Consider the following 27,123-nt stretch of genomic DNA (forward strand, 5'->3'; position numbering starts at 1 on the left):
TATCCCTGGGGGCGTTCAAGGCCAGGTTGGATGCGGCTTTGAGCAGCCTGATCTGTGGGAAGCGTCCCTGCCCATGGCAGGGGATGGACCTGGATGATCTCTGAGCTCCCGTCCAACCCAACCCATCTCTGTGCCCCCCCTCACCTCCAGTACGCGGCAGCGCCGCTGCTCGCACCCGCCCCGGGGCGGGGCCGGGGTGCCGCACAAGCCCCGCTCCCTCCCCGCTCCCACCCCCGCTCTCTCCCCGCCCCGCAGCTCCGGGCTCGAGGGCGGAACGGCGCGGTCCCCGTCCCGTTGCCGTCCCGGGCGATGGGAGCGGAGCGGCGGGGCGCGGGGCTGCCTGGCGGCGCGGGGCGGGCGGGGGGGCGACCCCCGGGCGGCCTCCGGCACATGGCCTTCGTCATGATGAAGAAGAAGAAGTTCAAGTTCCGCGTGGAGCTGGAGCTGGACGAGCTCTCCTCCGTGCCCTTCGTCAACGGCATCCTCTTCTGCAAGGTGCGGCTGCTGGACGGTGGCAGCTTCAGCGGGGAGTCCTCCCGGTACGTGCGGCCGCCCCTTCCCGCCGCGGCCCCGGGGCTGCCCCGTTGCCCGTCCCTGTTCGCTGCGGGCGCTGCTCGCCCTTCCCCCGGGGCCCCCGTGTCCGCAGCGGGGATGGAATCGGGGTGGGAGCTCTGTGCACTCCTCGTCTGCGGGGCTGCTCCCTGCCTGAAGTCGAAACTCTCCGTGAAAAGGAGTCCTTGAGGCTCATAAACAGCGAATAACGGGGGAAACGAACCCGTGAGTGGGTGAGGGTTGTCTCAGAGATCGGTGCTCGTGTAGCGCCTCGAGCTCTAAAACCGGGGAGTGTGTGGGAGCAGAGGGGCAGAAATCGGCTGCCACAGCCTGTGAAGGCGGGACTGTCCCTGTGCGTCTGAGCTGGGCGAACTTAATGCTTTGTTCTGTTCAACACTGGCTCGCTGTGCTTCGTTCTGTGGATATTTACACGGAGAGTTAACGTAAACATTGAAAAGTCCTCATCTCCCACAAGTATTCAAGTCCCGGGCGTTACTGACTTCATTCTTGCTTTCATTTTCTTTTTTTTTCTCTTTTGCGCCTCAGCAGCAGAGCTGTCGTCTGCTGTGACAGTGGCTTCCCAATCCGCTGTGACAGTGGCTTCCCAATCTGCAGGAAGCGATGGGTAAAGAGAGTACAATTGAGTTGATATTTTTCCAGGTGTCAGGCAGAGAGAGAACCCTGTCAATAGGAAGGGTGTGCTGTGGCTTCAGGTCTGGGGAGGAGCAGCTTCCCCTCCCGTTACACTTATTCATGTTGTCTGGGCTATTCAATTACTTTAGTATCGTTATGAGAAGGATTTACTGAAAAATGTCTCATACAATTCTGGGAGCAGGCAGAAATCAGTAACAAATCTATGAATATTCAATTATTATTAAAGTACTGCTGTTACAGAGCTTGCTAAATTATCTTCCTTGATTCTGTTTACAGAATCAAAAGCAAATAAAGGGTTTAAAGTAGAACTTGGGCCTAAAGCCTTCTTTTCAACCATTCTGTTATACTAGCATGTATGATTCAAGATTAATTTTCCATCTGCACGGTTGGAGGGTCTTCAGCTCATCAGCGTTCTGTTACTATTTCATGTCTCTCTTTTTTCTTCAACGTTTTTCTTGCAAGTGACTTCTTCATGAGTAATGGGTGATGATAACCATGATGTTAAGCACTAATGTGCCATCACTGTATTAATGCAGCCCTTACTGCCTTGAACTCATTTTCACAGGCTGACAGACATCTTCTGGACAGTATCTCTGTTTTAAAGGAGCTGATTTCAGCGGAGCTGACATTTGTGGTACATAAATGTGATCTTAGCCTTTTTTCTGCCTTGCCTGTTTATGATGCTAAAATTAAAAGCTTGAGAGCATACATGCATATCTTTATGAATGTGAACAGTGCATTCAAGTAAAGTGTGTGTGATAGGAGGTGGTATGTGTACGTAGGAAGTGTCAGTGGAAGCGTGACAATGTAAAAAGTTGTGTTGAAGAGTTGTGTTGGAATCAAAGAAGCTTTTGAGATTCTTCCATTTTCTCTTTCTGGGAGTACAGTTTAAAAGGAAGAACAGTGGTGAAACAGGCTGGTATATTAAGGTCACAGTGAGTGTAACTGGTCCATTCCTGATGGACTGAGAAGCAGTGAGGTAGGCTGGTAAAGTTTTCCTCTGCAGGGATCCTTCAGTGCTAATTTAAGGGGGTGTCTTTGCTCTTGGCTTAAGAATTAATAGATGGATTTTCACAGTGGTGATTCAGCAAAGGTCTGAATAAATAAGAAATTGAGTTAACATAAGAGTGGCAGCATTTCAAAACTTGTCAGATGCAAACTTTTTTGAATGGCATTGTCTTCAAGTTGCATGCATTTGTTAGTTCCAGGGCAAGCTGGCAGTCCTCTCCTTAAAGCAGTGAACTTTATATTGATATAAAAGAAGTTGGAAGAGCTCCATTTTGTTTTAGAAAGTAATATACAAACTTATCTTAAATATCATATAGTATGTAGGAAAAGTGATCATCTCTTCTTAGTAGCTTTTATTTTTGTTACTGACTGAGGTATAGTAAATTACAATTTTTTTAGAGAAAAGTTACTGAGAATTAAATTCTCAAGTTGGTAGGGATGCAAACCAATACCCTGCTGCCTCTTGCCTTAAAGAAGACTGAAAAAGGGCAGTCATGTCGACAAGCTATAAGTCAGCCCAATATTTTTAGCATTTTCTTTACAAAGCTTACTCACTGAGAAAGAAATTCATAAAAGCACAGGCTGGCAGCATTGGAATAAAGGCCTAAATGTACTGAGTTGTGATGAAAACAGAGTCAAGTAGTCATCCTTTCAGCACTGCATGGCTCACGCTGTATGAATGATTAAAGCCCCCATCCTGCAAGAAGTGTGATACCTATATCATCCCTCTGAACGTTGAAGTGGGCCAAAAAGAAGACAGATAAAAGTTCAAGGTACTGATAAATATTCTTTCACTTCTCAGATCTTTACTAAGGAAGAGAAATGTAAGAAATGTGTTCTGAAGACATGGTCCCCATTATTGAAAACTTGTATAGTGCAGTACACAGTGTTCTGGTTTGTGTATGAATTGCAGACTTAGTCGTCATTTATGTGTCACTGTGGGTTTTGTGTATGTAGTTTTGTAGAACTCCAGTTTGAAAACTTCTGATTGAAGTTTCCCTGTGCATATCTGTGAATATTTACCGTAGGAAAAGAAAAATCTGTATTATAATGCAAAACGCTTAATTACCTGACAAAATACTCAGCTTTTGTAAGTCATCTGGTACTGTCAAATAATATTTTGGTCAAAGGACATTGAACAGCCATGTAGTAGCTGGGAGGGAATGTTTGAGTGTGTGCATGAGAATTCTAAGGAGAATCAAGGAGTTATAAGCTTTGACTCTGCTACATGGAAAACCTTGAAAGAAGTTGGGGTGACAGGTTTGTTTGGTTGTTCTAGTGAACTGCCAGTCAGCCGTACAATGTTGTTCCTCCCCTCCCCTTTTTGAAATTGCTTTCTAATATGACTTCTGGATCTTTACAATGGCGTTTTTAGAGTTTGAAACAAAGGGTGGATGTTCAGCAAACAGACTGTGGGTGTATGCAAAGTTGTACTGGCAAACCTCATTTTCATCTAGAAAACTTTCTAGCCTGGCTTCCTATGTGGAATATCCCTGCGCCAGTGATAACAGAAATCTCTCTTTGAAATTGGATACATTAATTCTGGATATTGTGCAGATTCCAGGAGATCATGTATCTATACGCTGCCTGGTCATAAAATATTGTGCACATAATATCTATGGCACCATGAATCGCAGAGGATTATTCCAGGGCAGAAACTACATCTATGAATATTTTGAACAGAAAAATACTGTTCTAAGGTATAGACTTGACTAAATACTACACATATTTATTCAAGGCTAGTCCAATGCAGGCATAAATGCATTGAAAGTATAGGCTGTCTGCAACTGCCCTCATTTGAATAGGCTGAAGAAATAATTGATAGGCCTCTAGAGTAGGTAACTGCTCTCAGTCTGAGCTGTTGCTCAACCAGCAGAAAAATACCAGATAGGATATGTGGAAATCCAAGGAGTTTTGGAAAGTAGAGTATCTTATCTCTTGAGGGTGTACTTTCAATAGTGGTGTATAGATTTAGGGTGCAGTAGCTGTAAGCCTGGTAGTTAATGTTTTTAGCTTTATTTCCACCTGCAACCCACTCAAGAAAAGGGCTTCTTGGTTGGTCTTACGACTGCAGTCTTCAGTCTAGTCGTGTTCCCCCCTGCCTTTGAGATCTGATTTCTAACACTTGAGACTGCTGATGTTTGTTTCTTCTTTCTTTCTTTCACAGATTCCAGAGAAGTTTTTTTTATATACAGCACATTTTAAGCCCTGAGTCTTGGAGATATTCCATTCCTTGCACAAATATATTCTTATTCCTATTAGATAGAGGCTAGAGTATGTGATTGTCTTCTGTAGAAGCTGATTTGTTGTCTTCCAGATAACAAGTATTTCATACTTCTAGTGATGCTTGCCTACCTCCTTATTGACTGCCTAAAACTACATCTGGTTTTTGTGACTTCAGTGAGTACGTTTTATGCCTCACTGGACTCTTCAAATTGCTTTTTAACTATTGTTTTCCCTGTTACTGCTATTGCATTTGAAAGGGAAAATTTCTCCTGGTAGTAATGCAGCTTAGACAGCTTCCTGGTTTTGAACAAAAGTACTTGTTAGAAAGACATACCTGTCACATGGAATTACTGCCCCTATGGCTCTTATCTCCCTGCATGATGTATGAAGCCTGTTGATGGTCTCAGAACTGGCAATGGATAATGGTATTTCTAATAGCTTTTCAGCTGTAACCGGTTGGATAAACTGAAATTTTACAAAATAAGTTTTCAAGTGCCATGAGGCAAATCAGTGGTGGGATAAAAATCCTGGCTTACAGTTTTGTAGCTGTTCTTCCCAGAATCCCAAATGTCCATTTACTGTTTTCTCAGTTGTGAAGGGACTGTTGGTTGAGCAGCTTCCAGTTCCTGTCCTCTGTAGGGAGGAAGAGGTAAGAAGGGGAAGTTCTCTACGCAAATTGTAACTTTTTTTTACAGATATAATAGTTTCTTTGTACCTCCTCAGCCTTTCATTGATAGTTAAAATAAAATGGGTTTAGTGAACAGATTTAGACAATATGCTTGAGAAAGGTAACGTGATGTACAAGGATTGATGTGGATATTCGGGACAGGGCTGAAGGAGAAGTAAACAAGGCTAAAATTGTATTGGGGGAATTCGTGTATAAAGGCGAAAGAGTAACAGTGTGGAAATGAGAGGGATGAAGAAATCAAATATGTGAAATAGATTGGAGAAAATAAAAAAAATCATCAAAGGAGTAAAGAAAATAAAATCAGATCTGAAGACAGTGACCTTTGGGCTACAGTAGGAGACAAGAAAATGTTTGTACAGATGGCATTTTGCATGAGATGTGGCTGATTATTGCCAGGGCTCGTTCTTGTGAGACTCTGGTTACTGTTAGTACTGGTAAGAGTTACAGCAACAGCCAGCTTTTAAGAAAAAGTCCCTGGAAAAGAGATGTATGACAGGCATCTGTCAAAGAGGAGGGGATAGTGAGGGGAAAGCTTTCATGCTTGATGTCTCTTGCTTGTGCAGGAGAACAGGCACTTTGGCTTAAAAGAGCTGGTGATGATGTTGGGTTTTTTTCCCCTGACCACAGCATAGTACATGAAGCATAGTATTTTCCTGTCATAAACTTGCCATTTGCAAGCACCATAACACCTGATTGCCTTCCTATTTTAAGCACTATTTCTGTTCATGTAATAATTTAGGGTGGAGAGGAATGCTAGGAATCACGTAGTCCAACTTCCTGCTCAAACCAAGACTTAACTGCAATGAGGTCAGGAAGCTCAGAGCTTTGTCCTGTCACCTCTAGGAAATCTGTAAGAATGTGGATACCAGTCTTTGTAGACCACCAGCCCCTCCATTTCACCACTTCTAGCGTGAACATTTTTTACCTTACTTTATTGAAATTTCTCTTGTTATTGCCTCTTTCTGTTTCTTTGCTCCCCACTAAGAAGCATCTGGCTCCATCTTCTCTCTAACTCAACAGACATGACTGAAGATAGCAATTAGGTCTTCCTTCACCTCCTTCAGACTGTAAAAATCACGTGTTCCAAACTTCTCCTGCATCAGGTGCTTCATCCTCCCTCATCTCTACCTCCAGACCCCCATCTTACACTCCCTGGAGTTGCTTCTATTTTGAGTGTCCCGTGGAAAGGGCTCCCAAAAAGGTCATTGCTGCAGATACATCCTTATAAATGTTCAACAGAGGGGAGCCATCACTTTTTGCTACAGTCTCGCTAATGCAGTTTGCCCTTCACAGTGCTAATTCCATTTCCTTTTAGGTCTCTGTATTTGCCTGTAACCAGTAGTTTTTCATAAGTATTCCAAAGTAGCTCTGTTTCCATGTGATGATTGGTTTATACACATTTTATAATAAACAGATGAACATGAAATGTTGCCAGTTAAAGACTTAACCTGTTTATAATGAGTAAAAACATGTAGAACAGAAGACTATTGCTCTGTTAAAGTTTTGCGTGCACTAACAGCAAATTAACTGGGGAGCTGTGCACTGTAAACAAGTGGAATTCTTCTCCCGGAGCCAGCTGTTTGCTGGTTTGCTCTGTGCTGAAACTTGTGAAATGTTGAAGCTCTGTTCCTAAATGACTGGGTTTGTTGGGGTTTTTTGCAATGCTTAGGAAAAAATGTTTTGTTGGCAAGAATGTGTCTTTTTATGTGACTCAGGCATGGAAGAGACAGGGAGTATTAAAGGAAAAGTAAGTAATTTCTTCCTGAATATAAGCAATTAATTGAAGCTTTGCGTAAGTTTGTTATTATAGTGTGTTCTTTGGAGGTTATGCTCCAAGCTCTAGCTTAAAGAGATGCATCTCTCTATATGAAGGCTGAATTTAGTGTTCTGGTTATCAAAAAACAATTTAAAGTATAGTTTTGTGCTTGAAGAGTTATATTGAATATTTTTTGCTCCTTTGTAGCTCAATGCTCTTTAAAGATAATGAGGTTGGAATTGGTACATGCATGGGCAGCATGTACATTGCCTGTGTTATGTGTATTGGGTACAGAATAGATTAGAATAATGTTGTTACTGGCATTGGTGCTGGAGCTTTTTTAATTTGCTTTAAAATACCTGTGTTAACTTCATATTTGTCTTTTTGTGTTTGTTTCTATGACACTTCCATTATCAACATAGCAGAAAGGATTTTAGTTTAGCTTGAAAGTGAAGGGTTTCTTTGTTGGGTGATGTTGTTTATGTTTGTTTGTGTGCACAGTTGAGATATTAAAAGAAAAGACGTGAGTAAACGGTACTTCAGCTGTGTAGCCCTAAATCAAACAAGAAGACTACTTTTCTGTGCAGTAAGAGTAATTTTCTAGAGGATCTAAACAAGCTATTTGGCAGATCTTGGGAGACTGAATAGTAGTGTGCAGTGTTTTGCCTTGAAGTGGACTGGTGAGACAGTCGCTCCGTTCTGCTGGGACCCTATTGCACATGTAGCTCTATCTTCCTCCTCAACTGTGACACTGCAAATCTGAAATGGAAGTAGATTTGGGATAAGAGAGGTGCAAGAGCGTGTTCCTCTCTTGCATGCGAAACCATTACGTATTCCCTAATATAGATGAGAACTCTATGCCCAACAATACCTTCCTAATGCTAAAGGTAGCCTAGGAAAGGTCAAATCGTACTGTAAAGTACCTGAACCGTTGAGAGCTAAAAAAACCCCAACAGTTAGAATATAGGCCGATGCCTTAATTCCTGTAAGGTGGGATCATGGCATTGACATTCTTTGTTAGGTGTTCTGCTGTTCTGCAGAAGAAAGGCATTTGGTTTCATAAATACATATGTACATAAAGTACATATATAAAATATATGAATGGGATCTTGTTCCCATTTAGAAAAGACCACTTCCTACACTAAAAATAACCCTGTTTTACTCCAATCTACTGAACACCGTATTGGAAGGACAGGACTCTCTGTGTTAAGTTTGTTCAGCCAAGGGTTGATTAAAGGAAGCAGTTAGGTTAGGTGATAAAAGTTCATGTGCACACCCAAAAACAAACTTGGGAAGAAAAGAAAAGGGTGGGCTGGGGAGCTAAAATAATGGCCTGCCCCAAGCCCATGACAGGAGCTGTCAGCCCAAATACACAAGTGCCTTTCCTTGCATCGAGAAGCACCCTGTTCCAATTGATTCCAGAAGTATTTCTAGAAGTAGTTTCATACGAAACTAGTCCAATGTAGTGACTGAATAGCATCTTAAAACTGAGAACAAATGCTTCCTATTTTGTATTTCTTCAGTGACCAATGATTCTAAAATAATTGCACTAGAAAACCAATCTGTTCCACATAGTCATCTGGATATGACTAAATGTTATAATTGGCTGTCTGCAATAATTAAAATAAAAACTTGAAGAAACATTTTTCTAATTAATGGAACACAGTACTTTGGTAAATGCCCACAAGGAGCTTTGGGTTCTTTATTTCTAAAGCTCTCCTAAAGCTTTTCCATTTGGCAAGCAGGAATTTTTCCCATGACACTTAAGGTCCTTAAAAGTTATTTACTTTTGCATTTGTGACTACTTGCTGAAAAAAGCCATTATTAATATTATTCATATCATTTATCCATGTGGAAATGAATCTGCTGGTCATAAACACCTTCAAAAGAAAAAAGCACAGTACATAAAATACATAGAGAAAAGACTTGTCTACAGCTGAAATCTTGCATTTGAAATTTAGTCAGTCTGAAATTGTCCCTCTAAAGAAGAAACACTTGATTTGTTAAACTGATGGTAACAAACTATACTTTGGAATATTTTATTTTAAAATATTGGTCTGTTTAGTTTGTTCTTGGCTAGGTCCAGCTGCCAGTACTCGTTAAACTACACCAAAGCATGACAACCTTGTATGTATTTGAATGCGTCTTGGTAACTAAGAGATATTTTGATTCATAAAACAACTGTTTTGCTTTGCATGCAGTGAAGTGACTGTGAGGCTCATAGGAAACTGACTCATAATGGAAAGCTTTCTCCGGCAGCCTGTAGCACAGGCGCAGTTGCCAAGAAGTTATCTGGGTTCATTTCCATAGTAACCAATCAATAGAACTGTTTATTTTCTACAGGCCTCGCACTTGAACTGAGAATCTCAGAAACTTAGATATTACAAGTTAAATGTTCGGATTATTTGACTTGTATTTTTCAGCATGACGGGAATAACTTGCTGGTGCTTTTTATCACACAAAAATGATCCTTATTAAAATATGACATGTTTTTTCTTTATATAATGCAATTAAAAGAAATCAGAGGGGGCAGTGGGTTGGGGTTATTTGCAAATTGTGTACAAATGTTTCAGATACCTTATTTTTTAAAACAATATGCCAGTGAAAGAAACTAATGATGCTTTTTTGATGTCCTTATGGGACAGCGTGACCAGCAGGTCCAGATTCTGCCCTGGTACTCGGCACTGGTGAGAGCGCACCTCAAATACTGTGTTCAGTTCTGGGCCCCTTGCTACAAGAAGGATGTTGAGGCTGTGGAGTATATCCAGAGAAGAGCAGCAAAGCTGGTGAGGGGGCTGGAGAACAAGTGTTAATGAAGAGCGGCTGAGGGAACTGAGATTGTTTAGCCTTGAGAAGAGGAGGCTGAGGGGAGACCTTATTGCTCTCTACAGCTACCTGAAAAGGAGGTTGTAGAGAGGAGAGTGCTGGCCTCTTCCCCCACGTGACTTGTGGTAGGACAAGGGGGAATGGCCTCAAGCTGTACCAGGGGAAATTCAGATTGGACATTAGGAAAAAAATTTTTCACAGAAGGGGTCATCAGGCACTGGCAGAGGCTGCCCAGGGAAGTGATTGGGTCACCATCCCTGGAGGTATTTAGACAAGCTACTTAAGGTTATGGTTTAGTGATAGATAGGTTATGCTTGAACTTGATTATCTCAGAGGTCTTTTCTAACCTGGTGATGCTGTGATTCTAGGATTCTAGGGTGCAGTATTCCTGGTTTTACTTGATTTTATTTTTACAAGATTAGAGCATCTGTATCTATAACTGAGGCATTTTTACTGTGACTTTTACTTTCTTGTTTCTAAGAGATCTTAAAAACCTGATCTTCCTGTCTAAAGGTTATTAAATTATTTGCCCGAATAAATCCTGACCGCTTATATCAGTGAGTGGATTGAGACTTCAAAAGCGTAGTGCTTTCGTGGTATCTTCCTTAGTTGAACAATGATATACATAGAGTAGTATTGGTATGTTGAAATAAATTCAAAATCCTTAAAGGTTTTAAGGGCACTTGTAGTTCTCAAGCAGATGTTACTTACGTTTATCTTATATTTACAAGAAAAAATACTACATCTAATGATCACTAAATTATCTTTTACAATAATGTTAGTGATATCTGGAATACTATGGAACTATACAATGTAAAGTTGCTTTGATGGTAGTTTGCTGTAGAGGTGGAAAGCTGTTCCGAAAAGCGGAAGCATAACCTGAACCGTAACATAGAGTTGTGCAAAGATTTTGGTACATTATTTTGACCTTATGAGTCTACAGAAGTATCTAGAAAATCAGATGCATTATTTGTAGGAAGGAGTATTACTAATAACTGGAAATGTTACAGATGTGAAAGCACTTCAAGAACTCGGTGAAATGATGAATAGAAGTGATTCTACTGCCAGTAGTCCCATGATATCTTGGGTGATATGGGAGGGTGGTAAGGGTGACGATGAGAAAGAACTTTCTGACCTTTATGGATGACAAGTGAGAGTTAGGATAAGTACCACTAATACTGAGGGTGTGAGCAAGTCTATTGTCTTTCAGTATCAGTGCAGGACTATTGCTTCTGGTGCTTGCAAAAGGACATTGGTATTGTTTCATAAGAGTTTCTAGCATTCTCAGTCTATCCTGATAGAAATGTTGACAGAAGGATCAGAGTACTACAGTGAATTTAATGACATAAGATAGTGACATAGATATCTTTTCTCTATTTGAAGCCAAAAAATTGTAGCTAGACAGCTCATGGAAAAGGTAAAACTACTTTGATCAGTTGTGTGTGGTGGTTTAGAGAGAGAGGGTCTCCCATTTTTTCGGTTTTAGCATATGTTACTCAATGTTACTTAGGGAAAAATGAACTTTAAACAAAATAAATTAGGGAGATTTCATTCCTAAGTTACTGGACCACCGTGATCTGCAGGAAAAAAGTGTTCTCAGAAGTTGTGTTATCTTTAAGCACAGTGTATGAAACCTGCAAATATGTAGATCCCAGATACCAATGCACTTGGACAGCTGTGTTCTGCTCACAGGGAATATCTAGTTGACTATTGTCTTTACCTTAGAGCTGAGCAACGATCACGTAACTTCTATAAGTTATTCCTAAACTTTGTGAATGTAACAAGTATTATCAGTTATCAAATATCCCTTTAAGGCTGCATTTCACTTGGTGGCTTCTTGCTTGAGCTGTTTCCAGTAGAGGATGTAACTGTTAGTAATTTGCCCTTTTTGAATTCAAGTTCTACTTTGGATTTAAATAACTCATATACTGGCAGTTTGGGATTTGTTTTCCAAAGCACAGGAAAGTTTACAATATAAAACATAACGGATAAAAAGTAGCTGGCTTGTGGTATACAGAGCTAGTTCATTTTAGGTCACATGCTTGAGTATGACTCGGTGTTGCATCATCAGAATCCGTTAGTCTGTTGTGGTCACTGAACTGACTCATTTTAGGCAGGCTAGTTTCTTTCTACCTTAGGATGTCGTGGTGCCAGTAAGCGCCACAGCTGGCAATCTTACCAGCACAGCAAATCAGAGTTTTCTGTGTGCCTTGCAATTCATCATTTCTCCGCAGCTGATAAATGCTGACTCCAGGTCATATGGAGCCATAGAATTCTACCTCTGTTGAAGACATCAGTCTTGGACCTTCAATAACAAGCTGCTGTAAGATGTTAATATAAAGCATAGGAATGTCTGTATTAAAAAAATTGAAGAGAAAGAAAAGGAGAAATATTGCTTTAATATATAAAGACGGTACTCAAACAATTAGAGTGGTAGAAGAAATTAGCACAGTTTCTCCACAGTCCCAAGTTCTGAATTTAAAAATATGGGACTACAAAAGAGCTTTTGATCATTGAGGCAAGTCGCTCAATACCACCGGTCCTTATGTCCCCTGTTATTGACAAACTGACTGTCTTTTAATATGGTAGGATTTTTTTGCTCCTACTTCTCTTACTTGAAGGCTGTTCTAGAAACATGCTCTGTGGTTTGAAACCTTGTAATTTTTCAGTTTAAATGAGTGCTTGATTATGCCTTATTTTGGTCCTAACTACTTTTAACTTGACTTAAAGCTACTTGGTCTCTGAAGTGTTTGAATTACTTAGCATATTTTTAGTATATGTATTTTTTTCTTATAAGATACAGGAGTTTTCTAGTGGTCCTCCTTGCAGCTGTTCGTCTTGGAGTCTGTTCTTGCTCAATCAGAGTTACCCGAGGAGAATAATATGTTCCATTTGAGCCTTATATAATAACATTAATATAGCTGAAAGCATCCTACATTTTGCCTCTTTCCAGCTGCATTATATCGTCAGGTTGCAAATCTCCTGCAATGAAAAAATCCATTCAAATATTAGTTGTCTTATTTTGCTCTCAAATGGCAAGTTCCCAGTATGTAGCTGAAATTCTCGTTTGCCCCAAGTGCATTAGCTTGTTATTTCCTTTGTACTTTTCCAGGCCTCAGATTTATCTGGTTCTGTTTGTGTGGTGCTCCCTTTCTCTGTATTGAAGAACTATTGGTCAAAGAGGGTAACTTCAGCATATTCCAAAGCTCAGGATCTTGGCTGGAAGACAGTGCCTGGGAACTAATATTCTGGAAGCTAATATTCTTCACTGTCTGGAGGCAAACTGAAAAACCATTGTCTCATTCATTTGCAGAAACACCTGGCTGTTTATTTTTTCTGTAGGTTTAATATTGTGTTCAAGGTTGGAAACAGTCTCGGTGTGCAAAGAGAAGATTGAAGGATGATTATTCAGGCTCTGAATCAGATTATGCGTGAAGTGACTACTCTGCAAACAGTGGAATGAGTGTTTTGCAGCCGTCCTATTGCTTTTTATGGACCTGGATGTATATGCAATTGGTACTGAGCACGTTCTCTATTTGCAGGGAGGTAGTACAGGCAAACTGTGTCCGCTGGAAGAAAAAGTTCTTATTTATGTGTAAAATCAGTGCCAGTGCCACAACCGGGATTCTGGATACTTGCATTTGTAGGGTGTCTGTACGGAAGGTAAGTAGCTTATTTTCCCTCTTCTCCTCTTTCCTTGCACTTTCTTCACTTGTTTTGGTTTAATTTTAAAATGTCTGATTAAGCAAATTTTACCTGCAACCATGTCAGGTATTAGTCTAGTCAAAATTTTATAGTAATCTTATTAATTACCTTAGTTTGACTAATTAATGGGTTTTTTTAGTGTTCTTATTGAAAAGAACATTTATTCCAACAGGACAGCAAAGGAAACATTCATCAGTCTTTGTAAAGTTAGTCCTTCATAGATACTTCTAGCAAGCAGCAGTAAACTTAGAAGGCTTGAACTGTGTTAAGTACCAGAATTTTGTCTGCAGTGCTTCCTGCCTTTGGCGCTAGACTTTGCGAAAGCCAATGCTGGTCAGCATCTGGCACTCACCCTTCCTTCCCTCCACAAGACAACAGTCGCCTGCTGGCCTGCACGGAGGACGTAATTAATATTAAGCTTTAAATAACAACAGTACAGCCTAGCAAATGTGTATAGAGCTATTTTAAAATGAAGATTAGTATTTGCTTTTCTAAAAAAACCAAACCAAATGAAACAAAGAAGAACCCAGTCAGTACAATATCCTTAATGGCTTGTCTTTTTTTCTTTTTTTGTAGGAGTTAAAAGGAGGAAAGGCATATGCAAAGGTAAATTGAAATGTTTCTAATTTAGCTAACAAATTAGCTTTTCTTTCTTGTAATTTTATGCCTTTTAATAATTCCAGAAATGTACTCTAATACTCATGATGTCATTATGTGCTTTATAGGGATACAGTAGTCACTGTTACACGGGATCAGTGTGTTTAATAAACATATAATAATATTATATCACCAGAATGTTCTTTTCTTTCAGTTTAGTATGTTGAAAGGATTCATAAAAGTAAACCCTTCTACATGTGTTTACTTTTAAAGATAAAGAAAGCTGTCCTTGTTCTTATTTCGCTTGAGACTTTAATTTTTAACTGAAAATATGAGCTATGCTGAATTTGACGCACACAGTTCATTTTCTGCTTTTTGCCTTGGGCCACTCCCTTTAATGAGCTTTCCCTTATTCATATTTTACAGAAACTGCTGTTGAGTGGCACTCTATGCTGTGCATGTAGCGAGTATGTTCAGTTAGCAATATACTTAGTACTAACTTTGTCATTTTCTCTTAACAGCTGGGATTTGCAGACCTAAATCTAGCAGAGTTTGCTGGATCAGGAAATACCACTCGTCGCTGTTTACTGGAAGGTTATGATACCAAAAATACAAGACAGGATAACTCCATTCTCAAAGTAATTAGTTTCCTTCATCATCCTTAAACTAATAAAGCAGAAAACAAGTGTTATTATTAAGCACGTAATTAAATTTAAAACATATTTGCTGCACCTTCTTCTAGAAGGAAAACTATTTAAAGTAAAAACAACAGCGTTGTTTAAAGAGAATCATCAAAATCCGTACAGTCAAAAATAGGATTTGTCGTACTCTTTCAAATGGCAGTGGATAGCTGTAAAAGAAAAGCTTTCAAAAGGTATTCCTATTCCAACAGGAATTGAAAAATGGAACAGGGAAGCACAATGAAAAGTTAATACATTCATGTAAATGTAGCAATTATGTCTTTAAGACTGGGCAACTACTTGTGCAGCATTTCAAAGCACGAATCTCTTAATTGGCTCATTTATGTATAAACCAGCTTAAACACCTCCATGACTACTGGAACTTTCCCTTTTCTACTTGATAGTAATCAATGTAACAATTGGTGAACATTGCTGGAAGAAACCTGCCCTGCCCTTCTCTCTCATTAGACTAGGGAGTTTAAAAAACTCAGTAAGCTGCAGTCACCCAAAAATAATCAACTACCAAATGTCACAAATGAATTTAAAACCATAATAATAATTTCCTACCAAGACAGTAGGATTGATTTCTCATCCTGTTGAGCTCACTGTTTAGGCACACACTTTCTGATTTCTGTATGACAGACATAGACTTTGTCTAGAAAACTTTTAATTGATGGCTCTGACCCTGCTAACGAGCCTTCTTAATTCATTGTTGTCCCATGGCATTATTTACCTTTCGTGGGTTTACTTTATCTCTGATGTTAGCACAACCAGTTCTGGTATGCTAGCAGTTTGCTAAACACTCTTGGCAAAGAACATGCTTCAGCACCTACTATTTTAAACAATACTTATAAAAATTTAATACTTAAAAATTTGCTTATTAATCTTCTAGATTTCCTGTCCTTGTATTTTTCCCTTTAAGTGATCTTAACTATTAATGATTCTGTGATTCTTCTTGGTCTGTGTATCTTTTACAGAATCTTGTATGTGCAACTATATTACTTTAAATGATGTTTTTGTGTTGTTCACATGTGTACTGAGAAAAATAAGATGTTAGTTTGTTTATTTGCATATATGATGATGCCATTTTATTTTACTTAAATGTAAGATTGGTGGCAAGTATAACTTAGTGATATGGCCGTGTATCACAAACCAATACTATTATTTTCTTACAGTGGGTTTTATTTTGTTAATGTGTAGGTTTTGATCAACATGCAGCTAATGTCGGGAGACCCATGCTTTAAAATGTAAGTTTATAAAAAATCTGGGGTAGGGCTTTTGTCGTACATTCCTTGTTCAGAATTACACTTCTATTTCATGTTTATAAATCTTTCCAAACCAGCAACAACATTTTAAAGAAAAAGGCATAAAAAAATGGGATGGTAGCTGAATGCTGGCTAACATGGCTAAAATACCAGTAAATGTGTTATGGCTCTCTTTGCTATTAAATAGTTAGTGTATTTTCAAGCAAAGAAAACTAGCCTGTACATATGTAATTAAAAATAGAAATAAAGATAAAAGAAATACTTAAAGGAAACTGTTCTTGCAGCAAGCTTATGTAAATATACTTGGTGTAGGGTGATCTGACTAATCTTTATGTTTGGAGGATGTGTGGTTATACCTTTTATTCACAGGTCTCAGATGATTTTAAAAGATTTATTTAAAAAAACCCCAACAAGTAGTGTCATATGACAATACAAGAGAAAGCACTTAGAGATATTAAATTAGCAACGGCATTATGCAACTCTGTAAAATATGCAAGAGTTAATACCTGAAGGGGGAGGTAGCTAGGAAAATACACTGCTACATAGTCAGGATCCTTTGGCCTCCTTGTTGTTCATCTGTAGTTTAGGAAATGCAATAATTTTGTTAGAGCACATTGGCTTCCTTTCATAGCTAACCACGGGGCAGAAAAATCACACATGCTAGGGAAAAACCTAGTAATGAGTCAGATGAAATTGTTGCCTTCTTTCTAGGCTAGTAAGCCGTTTTGTTATGAGGCACCCAAGCACTGTGGGCAACTGCACTGAAGCAGTGCAATTGGCAAGCTTCCTGTTTCCAGTGAACACCACTATCTTGCTAACCATGACTTCATTATCCTGCTCAGTAGGAGGTGAAGAACTCTCACTTGTCATTTGTATTGTAAGAAATATTTCATAATAACCTAAATGCCATTTGTTTTAAGGATGGGCTTAGAGACACACATAGAATCTGCTTCTATAAATGCAGTGTGGAAAGTTCCTCAATGCTTGCCAGGACTCTTACTGCCACAGCTTTTCTGTAAATTAGGATGTTGGTAGACTGCGTTATTCAAAGTGTATATGCTTTTTGGTTTAACGTTAATCTTTTCTAATACTACAGGATGACAATTTTGTCTAGATCAGGTTTAAACCATCTGAGCTGGATCTTACTTGTCACAATGTATTTGTGGGGACATTGATGAACTATTTCCTTCCAAATAAATTTGATCCCTTAATTCCTATTTTAACTGAAATTTTTCTTCAGTTTACTTCACTGACCACGTTGTTATACTGAAACTAGTAGGAGATGGACTCACAATGAGAGTACATGTTTTCTTCCCACCATGTGCAATTAAGCTGTGGAACTCCTTGCTACTATATGTTGTGAATACTAAAAGCTCAATAAGGAGTTAAGATAAATTCCCAAAAAGAAAAATTATTGAGGGCTATTAAGTATCAAACATCTTATGAGGCTCAAGAAGTACCTAAGCTATAGATGAGGAGATGCTGGAAGAATACTCATTTGTGCCATATCCTTTTAGCATCTATTTCTTGCTGCTGACAAAACAGCATGCAAGGCTAGACAGACCTTTGGTCTGAGACAACATGATTATTCTCATGTTAGCTTCCTAAAAACAATCTAAGGCAGAGTTCCAAGTGTTAGGTATAAATTGAAAAGAAAACATGAGATTAAGGAAAACAATCTGGAAAAAATTGCTAGCTTCACCCTCGTGATGGCAATCTCAACTTTGGTGTAGGTTCTCAACTTTCGTTTATATTTTCAGACCTTATGTTAGATCAAAGGTATCTTCCATTGTACTTATAAGATGCTACACTAAAACACTTTTACTTCAGTACGAATTCATTGTTTTATTCAAAATACTCTCAGACTGAATTTAAACTCATCTTTCATCAGATTATTGTAGGCAATCATTGTCACTGAATAATCCAATGAAGAGGAATAATAATCTCATACAGGCTTAATCTGTAGAAGTAAGCCTATACTGAAGTCTTCCTTAAGTAAAAATAGATTGCCTGTAAAGTAAAATGTGGCTGCAACTACAAGAAAAGCAGCACTGATCTCCTAACTCAGTCTGAGGTACAAGTATGAAGTAATTCATGATTTCTAGGTTATAGCTGGTTCGAGGTAGGTTCTGGTGTAATTAGGACAATGGAGAACTGTTTTGTGTAGCAACAAGGCCTTGTGCATTACGGCTGTGGCTGTATCCTTACCATTGTTTCTGAGGAGATCCAAGAATGTTGGCTGTACCAGTTTAGCTCAGATGATTCCCCTTGCACCACTGAAGGCCCTTTCTCCTCTTTTCTAACCTTTGATAGGAAGAATAGGACACTGTAAAATCTCATTTTGAGCTAACAGAATACATAGTAAGAGGGCATTATCTGTATTTGTTTGATTGGGCAAAGCTTTTCTGTATCCTGGTTATTTAGCACCTCTTTGTTTACTTTGAGTCAGGCCTATTAACAAATACATCACTGGTACTGATAAACAGTTTCTCAAAAGCAACTAACTAATCATTAGTCTTGTGTACTAATAAAACAATGTACTTCTGTTTTTACTGGCTGGTCCCACATTAGTTGCAATTAGTACCTAAATAGTTTTCTGGCTTCCTAGGAAAAAATCTCTAACTGAATTTATTCAGACTTGGCACTTTCTTCCAAACTGATGATACAACCATTTCCTGGAATGTAAACTTTCTACGCGAACAGAACAAAAAAATTATCTAATCCAGATGTCCTTTGTAGAAGGAAAAATAAACCTCAAAACAATTTCACAATCTGGAATCAGATTTATGAAGAAGCCTAGAAGGCCTGATGTTTGATCTGGGGTGACATCCCTGAAAGCATTCAGTGCTTGCTATCGGAAGTATGTAAGGCAGTTAAGTGAGGCAGGTGGTGTATTTCTGCAAGTGCTTTTTCTCTTTCTCTTTTTACTTTCAAATGTAACATAAGAGGACATATGTTATCATATATAAAGACAGTGACTAATTTATTGAATATGTCAGTTCTAAAAACGTCAACAAACATCCATTTGTGTGCAGACCAACAGTCTGTTCCCAAAGTCTAAAATAACACAGCATTAAAAAAACTGGTAGGTAACATTTTGAAATGTATTTTAGTTGTATTTGCTTGCAAGAGAAGACTACTTTCACTTTGTCATTGGCTAATTAGTTTCTTTCGCTCTAGCAAAACACAATCTTAAGAGGTTTATTCATTTGAATAAAATATCCCTTTGGGTCTTGGTATAAACTGAAACAAGTATTTAAGCTTTAATAAAAGCTTTTTCAATATTGAACCAAATTTAAATTATGTCGTACGTGACGCTTAGTTTAATTGTTAGGAGGTAGAGGGGAACACATGGAGATGGAAACATAGGCCCCTTTGTTAGAAGTGGGAGGGTTATCAGCCCAGAATCTCCTGATTTCCTGTAATGGAGATGAAACAAAGCCAGGAGTACAGGACTGTGCACAAGCCAAGTAGGTGAGCTGTTGTGTAGTTGCGTGGCTTTGGTTTTTTTTACTTACATGTATCTCGTGAAGCACTGAATGATATATATTCCTAGTACATAAATTATCCTGTGGTTCATGTGCTTAAAAAAAATAATTAAGAAATTAAAAAAATAACACACATCACTCTGCCAGTCATTGATAAAGGAAAAGCCTTTCCAAGGATCCCCAGGAGCCTGAAGAACTGAGGGCTGAGCAGATGGATTCTGTTAAATATCCTGAAGCTCCACAGCAAAAGCTTTTTTATTTTCTTTCCTTCTTAACAGGGGTCCGGCAGCATGTTTTCAGATGGAAGTTACAAGCCTATTAATTTGAAGCACAGTATACTTCAAATTAACTTACTTGAAAACTTACTTGAAAAGAAAAACATATGCTGGTCAGTTTGGAGGGATTACAGCAATCTTAACAACCTTTTTCTTACAGGCCTCCTTCCACAGCAACATCTATAGCAATTGCTGGAGAATCAGAATCTTTGCATGAAGACAGGAGAGGTGGAGAAAACTTAAAAGTGGTACATATGGGCATGGCAGGTATAAAATAATGGTCTTCATTTCTCAATTCTTTTATAACTGGTTTCATGGCTTCAAGGAGGTGTATGAAATACATCAAATCTTAAAGGGATGATGACAGTTTGCTCACAAAAGGACCTTTTTGGTTATTTGTTGAGACACACTCTCCTACCTAACATTAGTAGGATCCCTCTTTTTCACTTTGGTAGCAGTTTACTCAATGGAAAGAAAGAACAGAAATTGGGTCAATGGCCTGTGTTCTTTTTAACATTTAAAATCTTATTTTCTGTGTGGCACATCTCTTGACTTGCTTTGTATTTGTATTTTGACTGAGCATTGAATTTGGCTCTTGATTTTCAACTTACGAATCATAGATATCCAAATACACATAGCCAAGTAAATATTGAGTGGTGAAAGTTCTAAGTATTGTTTAAAATCTAAGTAGCCTGAAATTTAGACTATTAGAAAAAAATATTACTAAACCACTTCATTACAGCTTGAAACTGAGGGGTCTCGATTGGTTTTTTCTTATTAGTTTCCACCCTAAACACAGCTTATGTTGTCTTAAGTTACTTTTTCAGCCTCAGACCACCTAGCACACCATTCCGCTATGGTACTATGGGAAGCATGGTAATCTCTTTAATGTCTAAAGTGTAGAGAAATGTAGAAGTACATTCCATACAAATCCTTCTATCCCTATGGTTCTCTGTTTTACACAGACAGAAACAGATTTATTTATTTTTTTTAAAGGAATGCAAATTCATTAACATACATGATATTTTTGCAACACTTGAATCTTCAAAGGGTTTGTAGGAAACAAGCGTCAAGTCCCTAATTTCTCTAGGAAATTGGACATTTGAATCTAAACAAGATTACAGGCAAAGTAATAACAAACCTGGCTTTAGCAACAGTATCTGACTTGCACACCTTGCAGATGTCTCATCAAAGAGTGCCTCAGTCCCAGATGAACTTGGAGCATGTGGACATTCCAGAACATCAAGCTATGCAAGTCAGCAGTCAAAACTGGCAGGTAGCTGTTAACAATTTTTTAATCGGTTGTTGGGGTGTATTTACTTTCAGAGTTTTAGACTGTAGAACACAAGTGTACTTCAAATGTTTTAAAAAATGGTTTGAAGTTAAAAGCTTTTTCCAAGGAGTTTCAGGTGTGGTAGGGGAAATGCGCCTTTTTTCCTCTTAAAAGCACAATGGATTATCTGTTTGGATGTAAGATACCTTTTTCCCTTAGCTCCCTCCAAATAACAGACCTGAATGAGATTTTTACCTTTTCCATGTGTAAAAACAAATAACTTGCAAATGGAAACTTAGCTGTGAAAGCTGAAGGGGAAGTAATGACACCAAATCGTTATATTTGTTAGGAAGCAGAAGTTGTTATTTAAACTAAAAACAAAACAGCACATCCTAAAATACAAAGCCCAAAGTGAATTGCTTAGTTGATATATACGCATACATTTTGAAGTCTCTTATAAGAAGACAAAACACAAATTCAGCTTTCAGGATGGTAAAATGTAAGTAATGACCTTGGTTGTCAAGACCATACCTAACCTAGCCCTCCTGCACCTTCCCAACAGGATATAACACGGGTCACTCTAGATCATACAGCCTGTCTGAACTCTGCCATAGGAGAAACACCTCATTGGGTAGTACCTCAACAGCAATTGGAAGTATCCTAGAGCCGTATGAAGTGACTGAGCCAACTGAAGCTGATATCGAAACATCTATTCAAGATGCACCATCAGAAAAACTCTGCAGGTACGCTTAACTTGAAAACCTTATTTAGCAGAAGTAAAATATAGTTCACTATGTCATTTCTAACAGCTCTAAATAAATTAATTTTTGCAGGCATCCCGTAAAGCAAGACTCTGTGGAGTCACAGCTGAAGAGAGTCGATGCTACCAGAGTTGATGCTGATGACATAGTTGAAAAAATACTGCAGAGTCAAGACTTCAGTTTAGACTCAAGTGCGGAAGGTATAGAAGTAAATAAGGAAGCTTGGGCAAAATTGATCTGTATTACAAGCCTTAGGAAAATCCACTTTCCCTGTAGTTCTTGTTGCTTGTAATTGTAAGGATATTTCCTGCCTCATCCTGTCCCCTAGAAGTTGAAAAAACCCTTGTGTGGCTCATGTAACTTTCTCAGATAATTACTTCAAGCCTTAAAAGAAAAAAAAAAGCAGAGGCAAATCTATGAGGAAGGTAGTTCCTATACCATGTGAAGTTGGGTTCTTCATTACTTAAAACATATGCATCTGAAAGCATCAGTTACAAAACTGGTAGATTTAAAATGACTTAGTTTTTTACCTTGGCTTACATTAAAGAACGCTAACATGTGTTAATTCGCTCGCTTTTTAGAAGAAGGCTTAAGGTTATTTGTGGGCCCTGGTGGAAGCACTTCTTTTGGAAGCCATCATCTACCCAACAGGTATGTAGCCTTTACAACTAATCCGTAGGTAATACTAAAGAAAAACGCATCTTACGCAGCAGTTATTCTGTATATACATTCTTGATCTTTCTATCCCTCTATTCTGTATCATGTAAAGGCATCCAAAGAAGTAGAATGTTAGGTCTTAAAACAAAACACACTGGTTAGTTCCAAAACAGAACTGAAGAGTCAGCTCTGAGAATTATAACTTTTGGAGGTTCTGAAGAATCTCAGTTCCAAAATTTTTGGATATGAGCAGTATTTCAGTATGGACACAGGAAACAGGCACCAGTTCAGATCTTAGCTCTACAGACCTACTGTGCTACTCTCTGGAACTGGAAGAAAGTCTTAAGCGTTTTACATGTCTACCTTTGCAGTGTCAAACTTTTGTAAAGTCATGCTGATAACAGGCCTAATTTTCTTCTCTTTAGTTTTGCTCACAACTCTTTCTGTTCCCATATGATTCCTGTTCTACACTATTCCTGTTTCAATGGCTTGTTCATCTTTGAACTGTTTGTAGCCCTGAACTCTCTCCTTTGATAATCTACCTCAGATGGTCTTCCAGTAGTTGTTTTAGAGCCAGAGATATTGTTTTCGCTTCTAATCTATCTTCAAATACTCGTATAGATAATTTGACCTGAATGCATTACAAGTCTTCTCAGATGAGAAAACATTAATAAAAGGTATGAATGTGCTCCAATACCACAATTCTGCAGTCCAGTGAAACTCTTAAGATTTCTCTTTATCTCAATAAATAAGCATAGGATCGGTATTTCAGCAAGTACTTCTGGAATTAGGTATAAAGGCAGCTGATAATGTGCTGAAAGTTATAAAAGAACTGCATTTTACACAAGCAAGCAATATTGATGGTTAAAAGATAATTCATTGGCTTATATGCAAACTGGGCACACTGATTTCTGTCTAGGATAGCGTGTACACTTACAGAGCACACTATGGTAGTATATAGAGACTTGTCCTAATTCAGGTGCCAGAGCGGTCCAGGCAGAATATTATACTAAGGCAGAGCTTGTCATAATAATTTTTGACATAGTAGTCAATTTACCTTGTATTAATACAGCCCATTCTGGTCTGTCATGTGTGGGGTGAGACAGTTTTATAATTATACATTTACAATTCATGAACAAAAAAATGGGAGATGTTTTTCTTGTATCCCAATATAAGAGTTTTTGTTGGGTTGGTTTTTGGAGGGGTTGGTTGTTAGGGGTTTTTTAAACAGTAAAGTTGCTGATCTGTGATACTTGCTGGTTAAGCTTCTGTTTAAGCTGGAATCAAACTAACTTCTTTCATATATTCTTTCAGAGTAGGATCTGGAGCATATGAGCAGGTGGTGATAAAACGCTAGAATAGAAGACAAACAAGGAAAAGTCGGAACCCTGGCATTGATACTTCTCATTTTTTTGCTCTGTTGCAAGAATTGTTAAACCTAAAATGAACTCAGTGTGATCGTTTTTCAAAAAGTAATGGACTGCCTCTTGCTCATAGAGCTTCATCTTCTGTGATATGAAGGCAATGTTGAGCTATGTATACCTTGCGAGCACCTGGGCTGTTTTTCTAAGTTCTACCTGATGTTATGGAATTACTTACTTTTTAAGTGGTATTAAATACTTCTGGAAGCATTGATAAGTGAGTCTCATTTCAGTATTTTATACAGGAGATCACTTGTGGTGATGTGCTTTGTTTGCAACTTCTAAAGCAGCTTTGGAAAGTCTAGAGGTTTAAATGCATCGATTGTGACGTCTGGTTTTGGGCAAGGGACAAAAGAAGTGGGATACCACATCAAAATACTAAGGCACTGTAGTGCATTATCTAGAAAGCTGGCTTTATTGTGAAATCTGGAGTTCAAAAGCTGCTTCCAGAGGAACTTACTTCAATAATGCATGAACTACGAGACTCAGTGGAATGGTACTGTTTACAAACCTAGTCGGTAGCTTACTACCACTTAAAACTTTCTATTGTAGCTTAATCCTTCACAGTTAGTGCTTTACTTGTGTTTTGAATGTGCCTTGGGATCGGGGCAGTACAGGGAGATTCAACTATGTAGTGAGCAACTTAAGCTTTAAAACTAGGTAAACACCTATACTATTATCAATAAAACTTAATAAAGAAGCACTTTATTGTAGATGTACTGTGCACTCTGAGAAAGTCTTACTGTGCAGCAGCCTTGTTGAACACTTCTTCCTTCACTGTCTGTGCTCTCTTACATAAGGGTCAATGTACTGTATTTAAATTTGCACAAGTAGTGATGTACTTGACAGGCAAGAAAGACAAAAGATCTCCAAAATTTTCATTGAGGATCATGAAGGAATCTTATCTTTAAAGGGATGTTTTAGGTGCCACAGTTCTAATTCGGGGTTGGCTCTGCTGTATTTAATTGTAAACTGCTAATGACCTTAATTTTGTTAGGATTAGTTGTATTGTTTATCAGTAAGAGTTGGATTAAATAAAAATACAAGTATTGTGGCCATTTCCCAAAGCTCTGAGTGCTTCAAATTCTGCTCAGTGATGTTTGACATCCTTTTATTGAAATGTGAGTAGGCCATATTTAACAGGTTAAATTAGGAAAAGCAGGCTTTGTTTTTTTTAATAAATCGATAGTAGAGTTATTAAGCAAATTTTTGTGGTTTTTAAGGAAATTTCAGATTTTAAAGCTGGAGTACTGTTATTGAATAGGATTAATACGAGCTATTTCTCAGTTACGGTACATAAATACTTTTATTTCCTACTGTTAATTATAATCTCTTTGAAGTGTTTTAATGGGTAAAAGAATTAATACAAAGACTACATTTTAGCTGCTGTCAATAGAAGTGTGGTGTTATCAGTTTCTGCCCTCCCCTGGAGTTTTAAACAGAAACTGCATAACTGCTAGTGTGCAACTATCTCTCCGAACATGATAGTTTCCTTTCCCGTTGTGTAACTAATTTGTACCAAAAAAATCCTACTGCAAACCAAAAGATCCATGAAATTGGAATAAATTGAGTTGCTTTCAGTACTCTTTTATCACTGCTACACTTGTTAACAAATTTATTAAACCCAGTAGTAGTTAGATAGGAGTTTGTTTAAGCTTACTAGCAAAACCACTCATTGTTTGAGGTCAAACAACATTCTACAGATACTTACATCATTCTGCAGGGAATTCCCATAGCCCAGATGTGTATTCTGTGTTAAAGGACACAACTAACTGCCATAGATTAGCTACTTTGTTTACTAGAAACCAATTACTTCCTTGGCTGAGCGTATCTTTTAACTAGGAGGGAAGTTTACATGGAAATCAAGCTTTTAATAAAACTGTATTCTAGTAATTTATTGTTCTTACTTTGAGCTCCAAGTTGTTATGAAGTGATTCTTTAATTGTACATATTTTAAGTGGACCATAACCTTCATATTTAGATGTAGTATTTTCTTTTTTGTAAACTGTGTTATAAGAATACTGGAGACTCTTACATAGTAAACTATTCGGGATGTGTCAGTGGGTTGTTGGTTTTTTAACTGTATTTAAATGCTAATGTCTCAGATATTCAATAAACTCATGTCTTCAGCTTGGAATCTCTTTCTAAACAATTATGTCTTTTTTAATGCAAAAATGACAAACTCAACTGAAAGTCTATGTCCATTTCAGTTTCTTTACTGCTTTTCAAACTTTACCTCTGCAGCTTATTAAACTCCCATCCACTAAGTATTTAATGGCACTGTTACTAGTACATAATTACTTATCTGTCTCCTGGAGAGAAAAAGTAATATATCAGTCTTATACAAATGAAAATAACTTTTAAAATGTGAGGTATGTTGGCTGGTTAATTAGTAAGCAGACTCCACAACTAGCAGCATTTGGGGAAAGTGAGGGCACTGTGTATAGTCATTGTCTTCTCACCTTGAAAATGACAAAATTAATCCTCCTTAGCTGAGTGTGAAGACTTGCTACTACCAATGCTTTTCATACAGTTTGTATTACTGTGTAGATTACCTTCTTATTTTTCTAACAAAACAACTTGTGGCATGTATTTCATTTCTTACTAATGCATTCAAAAGAACCGAGCTTTTTGGTATTGCAATAAGCCTCTGTTCTAACATAAAAACTACTAGAGAGGTGAAATTGCTGCTAAATATATCACCAACTATTTGGCACCCAGGTCAGCTCAGTAATTGATTGTATGGTAAAGATTAAGAGAAATAACTGTACCATGTATCAGCAGCTCCTGTCTCAGCTGTATTTCAGTTCAAAAAGGAAGGAATATTTCAGCAGATTTTCTTAGGATTTCTTATGTGGGTTGTTGTCTCTCTTCTGGGTTTTAGTGTCCCTTGTAAGGAAAACAAGTCACGTTGAAACAGTTCTTCTTTAATCTGGCAGGAAAACATCTCACGAATGAAAATAAGGCTCATAAATGAAAATAAAGCTGTGCACCAATGTTGCACACACATACAATAATGGTTTTGCCTTGGTATGTAACATGGTATAAGAAGAGATTTTCCTTTACTACTACAGAAAATAAGGCAGAGAAATGAAGTACCAGAATTTGAATGCTTTCATGGAATATTTTGGTGCATTTTGTAGACCTGATGCGGGAAAATAACAACATAGAGACAAAGATTAGCATGGGGAAAAAAATCATTTTCTCTAATTCTTAAAGCAAAAGAGGTAGTTCTGCCCCTGCTCCATCTGCTCCTTCTCGCCTGCTCCCCTCCTCCCGCCTGCTGCACAA

At 38.2% G+C, this 27,123-nt stretch overlaps 1 protein-coding gene across 2 annotated transcripts; it reads left to right on the forward strand.

Moving 5' to 3' along the window:
* The first annotated feature begins 304 nt into the window (after positions 1-304).
* Positions 305-25,974, forward strand: EEIG2 (EEIG family member 2). 2 transcript variants are annotated; one of them, XM_054072657.1, is made up of 11 exons: positions 305-539; positions 13,253-13,373; positions 13,992-14,021; positions 14,534-14,650; positions 15,893-15,939; positions 19,881-19,987; positions 20,901-20,996; positions 21,556-21,736; positions 21,827-21,954; positions 22,336-22,405; positions 23,731-25,974. In XM_054072657.1, exons 1-11 carry the CDS (start codon positions 310-312, stop codon positions 23,744-23,746), a joined length of 1,143 nt encoding a protein of 380 aa, XP_053928632.1. In that variant the 5' UTR covers positions 305-309; the 3' UTR covers positions 23,747-25,974. The 2 variants fall into 2 exon arrangements, with proteins under 2 accessions (XP_053928632.1, XP_053928631.1); XM_054072656.1 differs by having other exon boundaries at positions 313-539; positions 23,726-25,974.
* The last annotated feature ends 1,149 nt before the right edge of the window (positions 25,975-27,123 follow it).

Source organism: Cuculus canorus, chromosome 8 (genome assembly GCF_017976375.1).
Source record: "Cuculus canorus isolate bCucCan1 chromosome 8, bCucCan1.pri, whole genome shotgun sequence".
Classification (NCBI taxonomy): Eukaryota; Metazoa; Chordata; class Aves; order Cuculiformes; family Cuculidae; genus Cuculus; species Cuculus canorus.